At 36.3% G+C, this 11,225-nt stretch overlaps 1 protein-coding gene across 1 annotated transcript in view; it reads left to right on the top strand.

Moving 5' to 3' along the window:
- Positions 1-494: 494 nt before the first annotated feature.
- Positions 495-11,225, top strand: part of LOC140239471 (lysophospholipid acyltransferase 2-like) — a 35,549-nt gene continuing 24,818 nt past the window's right edge. Inside the window, exons 1-4 of the mRNA XM_072319305.1 lie at positions 495-602; positions 7,859-8,004; positions 8,673-8,843; positions 10,052-10,107. Coding sequence (XP_072175406.1) covers positions 546-602; positions 7,859-8,004; positions 8,673-8,843; positions 10,052-10,107 — 430 coding nt within the window. The 5' untranslated portion in view covers positions 495-545. The remainder of the gene's footprint in view (positions 603-7,858; positions 8,005-8,672; positions 8,844-10,051; positions 10,108-11,225) is intronic.

The following is an 11,225-nucleotide window of genomic DNA, read 5'->3' as shown; positions in this document are numbered from 1 at the left end:
AGTACACGGATAGTCTTTGCTCAAGTGACACAATAGGCAATTTCGACGCGTTAGGGTTACGGAAAAAAAAATCGCGGCCCGGTAAGAGAGAGGGGGAGAGGGAGAGAGGGCTACTGGGAGGGAGAGGGGGAGAGTACGTTTTAATTAGGTCTAGTACAATAATACTTTCATTAGTTAGCTCGAACTTTGAGGGACAACAATTTGGAACAAAATAGACATTTCTTGAATTTTATATCATACTTCAGTAGAAATGATACTTCTGTATGATATAACAAGGTCCTAAATACATCTGAAACCTTGTATGCCCCGTAAAAAGAAGAAAATGAAAGGGAGGCAGAATTATGACCGCCGTTGGGCTCCACTGCGTACTACGCCCGTTGACGTGTAAAATTGGGAGAGTGCTCCCTCTGATCAGGGAGGTGACACCTCCTGAGGCCCTGCTGCTCTGATAGCGCACTGCATGCACTGCGCGCGTTGCGCTTACACTCTATCATAGAGTCTATGTCTTTCCTGTCCCCTGTGAGGGGGTGTGACTTTCTTTCGTGATGGAATTCCAAATTTTACACAATCTTTGCGACCACATTGGTTTGCGATACAAGGAGGTAAGTATAATGACTTTTCAAATGGAACTATTACTGAAGATAGAGCTGATCTAGATGAGAATGAGCATGCCTTGCATCTGCAGGTACCTGGACGAAGCCACGGTGCTTACCGGAAAGTGCTTACCACTGGTCCCACCTATTGCGTTTTGAGTGTAGTGACGGCGCGCCGTCGCGGCGAAACCTTTGGTTTTTTATTTGAATCTGAGTGGGGCACATCGCGTCGGCACGACATTCGTACCACCATTCGTAGCCAAGGGGGGAGGGGGGGGGGGGGGGGGGGAGTTGGGGGTCGCTATGCCTATGGAATATTTACGATACATCATACTATAGGGCCATTCTCCCAATAAGTGTACAAAATTATGATTTTCGTGTCGCCAGCATGTTCATACACTAGACCCGAGTAGATCTAACGTTTACAGTTTAAATTGATATTTTGTTCCCCAGAAATCATTTTTTTAAAGTCATCCGAGCGAGTTTGTTAGACAGAAAGATCTGTCTGTCCGGAGGAGTCTTTTATTTTTTTGACGTTATCGCTCTCCTCCGTAGACAGTAGGGGATCCGTGAAGCCAGACGCAGTCTCCACGGAACATTTCCCCGACGACCAGATACAGACCGATCTTCGGTCAACCGAGCGAGCAAGAGGTCCTGTAAAATACATATCATTATTTGTATTATCAATGAAACTATTGGGCATCCGGGATCATATTAGAAATATGATCCGAAGTTTGATGTAACCCTATTAAATAAATTTACCCCATGTTGCCAAACCAGACAAGGAAAAGTGCTCATATAGGGCCTACTTGTAACAAGTTATTACTCATAATGTATCATTCAAATCAAATCTTTTGTACGTTGTACCTCGTTCCATTGCCCCTCTGTCCAGTGCCTGAATGAAAAATAATATTACATAACAATATGATGTTTTTATATTTCTCTAAGAGATCATTTATATCATGTCGCCAAATCGCAGTCAGATACATTACCCTTTTCAGACTCTTGAGATGATATCAAAGAAATGCCCAATGACAGTGTAATTTCATGTGTTAAACAAACTCAACCTGACACATTCAACTTGTACATGGAAACATAATTTATTCATTGAATCTCTTGTTACAAATAAATATGGTACTGATCTGAAGACGCGGAAGCGTAATGTAACGATGAGCTGATATCAGATACACATTTGTACGTTACTTAAACCCAGATACTTTTTAACACTTAAGGTAATGATTAATCACAACAGAAATTGTTGGAAAAACTGGATATTTTTGTAGATAATAGTGTGAGACCGGTAACGGCGCATCAGATACAGTACGTTACCATCCAACATGTCAGATACGTTACCAAGAAAATGTATCCTGCAACGAGGTTAGCTGCAACATGCTTTTGCGCGCGGATTTAACCGGTTGACAACATGCTCTATATAGACTTGCTTAGAGGGCATATACATGTAGTTCTAAGAGGAAATAGAAGTTTATTTGATGAAAATCGGTTTTGAAATGGCCAATATATCCAAAATAAAGTAAAAGAAAGAGGTCCTAACAAAATGTGATGGCTCATCCACTTTTATTTTGACATCTTTCTTGTACTTTATTTTGGACATCTCAGTCATTTCAAAACCGATTTCATGAAATAAATACTCTAATTCTTGTTAGAGTTGTATGCTCTAAAGTATTTTGTATATACCTTGTGGATTTTGATTATCTTGCAAAAAGGGGTAATTCCATGGGGTTGGGACTGAAATTGTGACATACAAGTTGAAAATTCAAGTTGGGTAAATTGAAATTTCCTTTTTCCACCTGATTTGTTACTCCCATTCTTCAACATATTCCACTAGAAATCTGTTTATTACTTCGCACACTTTCAGTCAGCATGGGTAAACAGGTATGGCAAAATACCTATGTTACACGGACTTCATTTGTTGACATCCTTCATCATTTTGTGTTCTGAAATGATAACAATGAACACATTCACATTTTTTTCGTCCATAGCACATCAACATGTTATTTAACAGGCGCATGAGATCATTATTAGTAAGATTGTATGTTCTGATGTCAACTGCAAGCCACTTTTATTAATATTTTTTTTCTACAAACCATTAACAATTTCAACCAAAGGTTTAACTTTTTCATCAAGAGTGACACAATGACAATATTCTTAAAAGCACCACAATTGAAGCAAGTGATTTGTATGGGTATTCAAGTGAAAACATGATTTTATTGTTATAATCGGGGGTTTTCAGACAACAACCTTGCCCACGGTGTACTACCTATGTTACACGGACAGTATGTCTTTGTAACATAGGTACACTACGACATATCAACTGATTTCTTTTATTGTGGTGTGAGATGCTAAAACCTACACATATAGACTTTATGTATGTTCCCACAAATAACACTATTGTAACAGTTCTTTGGAATTATATCTACTGCACACCTGTGGAACAATACCTATGTTACACAGACTTCAATTCTTTGTATCTCTGATATGAAAGAAGGCAGACTTAATCAGAAGAAGAAGAAAGTGAAGCTTTACACAATTTGACCTAATATACACTAACAACATCATCAACTAGTTGTCAACTAACTAAGAAAACTAATAAAGAGAAATCAGACAAGTCTTCTTGTCTTCTCCATGTTCTTTGTTTGAAATTAATTTCTGCTCTTTTGTCCAATGTCCATTTAGCCCTCGATTTTTGTTTTTCTTCTGTCCATTTTCCCTCTGTGCAGTTTTCTTCTTGTCTAGTTTGTTACATTCGCTCTTCTTGGGTGTTGCTTTGTCAGCTTCCTCTCTGTTTGTGGAGTGCTGTGGATGTGTTCTTTTCACTCTTTCATGTAGTTTAACACGTAGCGGTGGCAGAGGAGGAGCCATGGCAGATTCATCAACAAACTGAACAAAAGGTGTAAATAGAAATAGAATAAAAAAAATTAAAAGAAAATTTTTGTCAGGGTTGACTATATATTCCTGTTGATGTATCTGTGTGTTTATGAATGGAATTAAATAATTTTAACAATTTTGCTTACATTTCTACCTCTTGGCATACCCATTAGCAATAGAGTTCCATGTGTACTTCCCACCAAAATTGAAGAAAAAAAAATGGGTTATGCTTAAAATGATGTAAATATCAATAATAATAATATAGCATGTAAAACATAGGAAAATATCATTTTCATACTCTATGCTAAAAACTTGTTTTCGGATGCAAGCTACACTGTAGGATGGGCAGGTCGCTGCCCCCAGTGTCCTAGCTAAGGTTAGGGCTAGGGTCAGGGTTACGGTTACGGTTACGGTTATGGTCCTTAATAGACTCCCAAAATAATACTAGGCCCTATTTTATATTCATCCCCCATTGAAATTGTCGCCCTCTTTTTGAATGATAGTGTAGAGCAATAATAGTCCAATTTTGATTGGGGTTCATAATTTTATTGAAGCCTTTCCTACCCACTACCCACCCAAACTGAATAGGACACTGGCATTTTAGCTTTGGGACTTCACAGTGGGTGAACATGGAATGGAAATGGTGAATCCTTGTGAAATGTTAACAACTTCATCAGAGCATCTAACAGGTCAGTGAAATCTTGGAAGGAAAACATTGACATTTTCAAAGTAAATCTGTTAAAGAGAAAGAATTTCACAGCTCCTAGTTCCCTCAATATCACCAGCAAAATAAGGCAAACTCTATTTCTCTAGTTCAGATGCAGTCTGGACATCTACGTTTTCCAACTAGTATATAGTGATTAATACTAACTCTAGCACGTCTACCTTGGTAGATACCTAATGACAAAAGGGTCCAAAAATTCACAATAATCGGGAGGTAAAACAATTTTATTTTGCAGTGAAGATACACTGATATACTTTTGTATGGTTTTCTAAGAGAGGAATATATGCTCCTTTTGCAGAGACCGGCATGGACGGAAAATTTGGCAATCAAAATTATGAACATGAACCTGTAACAAATATCTCAGTATGTGGGACTACAGTATCATCGTCCACAGTATTTTTGGCCAGTTCAGAGGTTTAGATGTCGTTTTTTTTCCTCTAATATAGTTACAGAATATGACAAATGTTATTATTTTCGTAAAATAGCGTAAAAGCTTACCAATTGACATCAGAAACATTAAAACTCCTGTACCTACGTTACATGGACAACGGCAGAAAAACAGATCTTGCGCTGTCCAGGTAGGTGTATATTGGCTGTGAGTAGTTTTCCTGCCGTTGGGGGAGGACTGCCAGTGACATGAATACGATTGCTGAAGTTAGTAGCTCTTCTTTTTATCGCGAGACGCGTCTTTCCTTACCTATGTTACACGAAGAGGCCGGACATCGCACTGAAGTACAGTGATATGTTCCGTATTTTCTCGTTTATTTGGAGGATTTTGATGCTAATTTTTGGATAAGAATAATCCTGAAATATAAATCTCATTATAGAAATAAAGTTTCTAATCATATTATGATTGGAAGTGTATGTAAAACCATGCTATACCTATGTTACAGCAAAAATTGCCATGGACATCGTTTGTAACATAGGTATGAGGTTGCTTGAAGATGCTCTGGTGTTCTTATTTTGTTACAAATGTTTATGTGCCTTATAGTCTTTGTAGAAGTCACCTTGCCTCTCTTAATTATGATAGGCATAATGCTGAAAGGTTGTATATTCCTGTTTTACATTGCCATGAAAATGGCATATATTTATGTCACAACATAAACCACAAAAAACCATGGGACATCATTAGTGAAACAGTCATAGACAAAATACATTTGTACACAGGCTTGTTTTTTTTTCATCAAATAATTCTTCACACATTTCTCTCCAAGAATAACTGCAAACCACGGACAATTATTTGATAAATTTTTCAGAATATGACTTTTATTCCCCACACAACATGAAAATCTAGAGAAGACCCAACCCCATGGAATGACCCAAAGTTAAAACCTATACTCGTCTAAACCAGAACTGTAACTATCCCTTATTGTTGCTTTTACGGAAAGTGCCGTCAGATATATGTTACAAACTCATTTCATTTCTGCTTGTGTTTGTGTGTGTGTGTGTGTGTGTGTGTTTTTGTTTTTGTTTGTTTCACGATAACACAGACTTTTAAGGGCTGAAGTGTGGTTCCCACCTTTTTTTTTTTCAACTTCACAGCAAACGCAACTACAGTGTACATGACGGTGTACCTTTGTTCGTTATAATTTTACATCTTTACATAAACTGGGGTTAGTATTATGGTTAAAGTCAAGAGCACTTCCTTCGTTGCATGTTTACGTTCTGAAAATGACAATAGGATTTGATTTCTAACGTTTTGCATCAGGTGTTTTGATCACATGTTTGAGTGATTGGGGTTTGATGTAATTTATCGGTAGTTTATTAAATGTCAATGAACATTTACTTTGTCAGATATGTTGCCATTGTCAATCACTTATTGGTTCTTGAGACCTAATTTACTACAATTAGGAACAAAGAAAACTTGAATTCATGTGTATCATTTGCATAAATCTTTTCCAATTTCATTCTTTAATACCGTCTTCCGTGTATCATAATAATAAAATTTCGTGTAGATTTATCAGAAAAGAAGTATTGTGGATTTGTGCCTGCTTGGCTCTCGTATTTCACGTACAATGTACATCTCTTATTGAACAGTTATCTAATCTTCTATCTATGATGAGAACATTCTTTATGTTTAGAAATGTGATATTTTAACGAAAATAATCATATTGTGATGTTCTTACAAGTTAAAATGAATATATTGGCATGATTGGTGTTTGGTTTAAAATTGTATACTAACGGAACGTCTGATGCGTCAGATACTTTTAATACCACACACCGTTCTTCTTTCGATCCGAAATGTATCAAATCTGGCAGAGATGTTACCTGGCATTAGCTATTTATGAGAAGTATAATACTTGTTCATGAAGTTTCATACATAATCAGTAAGATTATTGATATCATTCAAATGCAGGTAAAAAGTCAGATTTGGGTAACATATTCTTAGAAGCCGAAATATGTACATACATTTGTATTTGTTTTTGATTTTCATTGAGCCTTCATTTTATAAATTACGATCATTTTTATTACAGATTAGATCAAGGCTGACTCCAAAATGTTTCCATGATGTTTGTAGATGTTTAGGCTTGTATTTTTTCATTAGCATTGCCATCTTAAAGCAAGAAATAAGCAGACAACCAACAGTTTTCTAAGATGCTACATTGTACGCTACCTCTGGTAAAATATGATATTTGGTTTTAACATGCAAAAAAGGACTCTATGTTTGGAAATGTTTCTGGAAAAAGTATGGGCTCTCAAAAATCACCCATTGATTGTTTTGTATTCCTAGGGGATTAAAATTTCTAAATTGATAGAAAATGAATGAAATCTCTGAGTGATATTGAATTTTTGTCATTTGTACAACGGTAATTGCACACTTTTTCAGAGAATGGCCCCATAGTCCATTGAAAATCCAAGTAATCAATTTCATGTAAGGAAAATGTAGATTTGTGAATGCAGACATATTCAACAGTTTTACTGTTTTATGTTGTTTAGTTATAGTTTTTGTTTTGTTTTGAACTTTTGTTTTTGTTTTGTTTTGTTTTTGTTTTGTTTTGTTTTGTTTTGTTTTGTTTTGTTTTGTTTTGTTTTGTTTTTTTTTTTTTTTGGGGGGGGGGGTTGTCTGGATGAGTGGCCAGATCTACCTCACTGTACCACCAACAGCTCTCACAGAGTCACACTTTGTTGCCATATAACCCAGTTTGTTGCATCCTAGTATTAATAAAACATTCCTTGTAAAGCTTCTTATCCACTGCTGGTCTTTTCCACACCTTCAGTTGTCCTTGCTTTTGTGGCTCATTCATTTTTAAACTTGAACACTTTCCTCAGAACATGATCATCTTTCCTCAAAACATGCTCATATCACAATGGGCCATTCACGCTTGCCACCTGTTCAACTGATTCCTTCAACCCAAGCATCTTCATTGAAATATCCTCAGATTTCTTTTTATCCTTGTTTCACACCAAGCATCACTCTCACCATTTCTCTTTCAGTCCTTCTCAAAATGCCATTTTGTTTTCCCTCAAACACCATGGATCTCTCACTCCCATACAACATTGCAGACCTCATACAACTCTGTTTAAACCTTCCCTTCATACCAAGGAGAACCTTTTCCCATAATTTATGGTATAAAACTCTTCACATTCCCTGAACTTCACCCAGCCAAGTCTTGTTCTTGAATTTAACAAAACTTTATCTGCTTGCATATTCCAGGCCAATTTCTTGTTATGCCAGCTGTCAGCCTTTACATATTCGGTTTTCTTCCGTACCTACTTGGGATGTCAGCGCACATCAACAAGGACTCGACACATTGTACAGGCTGTGGCTGGCATCTGCCTCTGCATACAGGCTATAGGATGGTGAGATTGTGCTAGTATATTATTTTCTTTCTATTGAAGTGACAAACTTATCATTTTTGTTAAATACTCTTCCACTATAAACAAGAATTTGTTAAATTCTTTCTTGCCCTTTTCCAAGCAGGCTGCTTCCCACTTCCTTGTCAACCCTAACTCTCCAAAAGAAAAGTCAACTGAAAAGCCATGTACAATGTATCAACTCTGACCAGCCAGAATTAACTTGATGTTCTAGACTAATTCTCATTTTTTTTTTTTTTTTCATTTACAAGTAGCTTTGTCTGCACAGTTTTCACTTCATTAATATGATGGGATAAAGGAGACATTTCAACAGAGTGCAGTTTGATGCATGATCTACATACTTGTGCAGTATAATGCATTACACAATGTAATTGTGCTCTCACTTCACTGTCGTGTTGCTTGGCCTACAATTGTATCTACTTTAAAAATGATGCCTATTCATGGCATGTCAACAATGGACACATGTCATAGCTTTCTCATTTTCTATTGTACAGGTATGTGAGGAAGTTCTGTCATTAAATATCTTCTCATTCAGATTTCTTCTAAATTTAGTATTGTATCCTTGAATCAGCATTTTCCTCTCATGTAAATGTGGGATCTCTGCATTTTGGAAACTTTAATATTGTTTTTCTTTAAATTTGACATTTCCCCAGGGAAAGTTTGTACTTTGCTGTAGATGTGAGTCTTTGTTACATCTTGATGAAACTGGTTCATCCCAAAGTGATGCAGCGATATGTGTCAGTATTCTCCATCACCTTCTTATCTGGTGTTCACATTTACCTCATGGCAATAGGGAAAGGAGTCAATAACTTTGACTGTGTAGGGTGAGTACAAACTTCATGATAATATTTCATAATCACACCTCTATCCATCTCATACAATGTAGGATTCAGTGTGGATACACTCTACAGTTTTGGCCATGATTTGAGTTGAGGCATTTGTATTGCAACCACACTTTTTCATATTTACTAAGCCCTTTTCAATGTGGCACTCACTGAAAGATTATGATAATTAATATTCAGCACCTTGTAACAGAAGCAGCAGAACATTTTGTTATGTGTGTGTGTGTGTGTTTGTGGGGGGGGGGGGGGGAGATACAATGATGGGGTCCCTCAAACATCATTAGTTTTCTTGTGTGTGTTTGTTCATGTTTTCTCTTGATTTTTTCTTTTCTTTTCTTTTTCAAGAACCAAACATCAAGATTGGTATTTAGGGATTTTTTTTTTTTTTTTTTTTTTTTATAAATAGAATTTAGACAGTTGAGAAGTTCCAATAGAAGAGCTAAGATGGCAATGTTTGCTTTCTACTAGACTCAATGCCCAGATTGCTGCTTGGTCAATCCCTGGGGGTCAATCCAATGTATTGTAGAGATTTATTTTGAACTGAATTTACTTTCCCTCTGTTAAGTGAGCTCAGACAGGTTATATCTCTTCCTATGCCATCTATAATGTCACACCCCTTTCACAGTATGGTACACCCCACTCTCCTTCGAGTACAAGTATGATAATTTTTCAAAGTCTTTTGGCTGTCTTTGGTAAAACAAAAATGATTCAAAAGTAGTGACGGACACTCCCTTAACTGCCTGCATCTTCTCAGGTCTATGTCATATGTTTCTTGCAAGTAGGGCTGAAGACATAAAATCAGCATGCAGACAAACAAAACGAATTCTTGAATCTCTCTTAACAAACCTTTGAAGCACAACTTTGAAAGACTGTGTGATGACATCATCTCCATTTTCCAGGAAATGTCATTGTTGATCACATTTTTAGTATTGTGTCAATAACCAAGAAAAGTTCGAATCCATTTCTTGCATTGGCAGTGTACAATGTAGTACTTCAGTAAGCCTTCAAACAAAGCTTTGTCTAATAACTCTCTTTATTCTTCACATCTACACAATGTATTCCAGTCTGTCATTGCATGCATAGTATACATGATTTTGTTTCATGTTCATGTTTTTCCTCATTGATGTGGCATAATTTGACATGTTTGTATCTTTCTTGGATGTATTTTGATTTATTTCTTGTAATAACAGACCGCTGATGGTAGTGACAGAAAAAGTTGGTTGCCTAGCGTGGTCCCTTCATGATGGTAAGAAGACTACTTTTCTTGAAGAGTGTTTCTTTATTATTTGTGTTACTTTTGATACTTTGTGCACATGTGTAATTGTGTATTTAGTGTCTGTCTGTCCTCCATGTTATCATCATTTGATTTGTATTAAGTACCGTGTAGGTGTGTAGTGTAACTCAGACTGACTTTATTTTGATGATGTTGAGATGGGATGATGATCACATGTTCTGATGCTAAGGTGTTGAGATGACATAGTGACTGTTGATCAATCTAAAATCTTTCATAGATAGAGATATAAAGTAGAGATATAGAGTCAGCTTTATGACACTGGTACAGGGAAACATTGCACTTTATGCTAATAAACTAGTACTTTCAAATGAAGTTTCTCATATAATTCAAATGCTTGACATATGTGATTTATTCATTGCAAATTTGAGCTAAATTGTACAAGGAATGAAGTTAAATTGAAATGCTGTCCAGGAATATGGGTTACAGGGAAACTTTAAACCTACACATTGTGCATAAACTGTTTGTATTTTTAAGCGAGTCAGGTTTTGATGTCGGTAGCCATATCAATAAGAGCTGACATACACCCAATGCATGCATTTTTTATGTCTCTGCCACGAATTGGTGCCGGAGGCATTATGCAATGCCCGAAGGTATTTTCTTGAAACTTCGTGTAGACATGTACTACTGCGTAAAGATTCCCCAGAGTGAATTTCATGTCATAAGGTCAAAGGCCAAAAGGTGAAAGGTCAGGTGAAAATGTTACAATTCACTTTTCTTGCAAATGGTTCATTGTATCTTCATGGAACTTGGTACATATAAATGCATGTACTGACTGGCAGGGATTATCTAGGGAATTTAGGAGTCATGAATCAATAGTCAGGGATGAAAGGTCAAGGTCAACTCAAAATTTCACTAATTCCCTCATATACTAGTATATGCAATGCTTGCAGGATTATTTTAAAAACTTGATACATTCATTGTACATGTATTACCTAATGGAGATTTTCTGGGAAATTTCCTGCCAGTAAAATTGAAGGTCAGAGGCCAGGCTAAAATGCAAAAAAAAAAAAAAAAAAAAATACCGGTGTATATATACGTGTATATATATATATATATATATATATATATAT

This window comes from Diadema setosum, chromosome 16 (assembly GCF_964275005.1).
Source record: "Diadema setosum chromosome 16, eeDiaSeto1, whole genome shotgun sequence".
Classification (NCBI taxonomy): Eukaryota; Metazoa; Echinodermata; class Echinoidea; order Diadematoida; family Diadematidae; genus Diadema; species Diadema setosum.
Note: the sequence above shows the minus strand (reverse complement) of the source record. Positions and strands in the feature narration are given on the sequence as shown.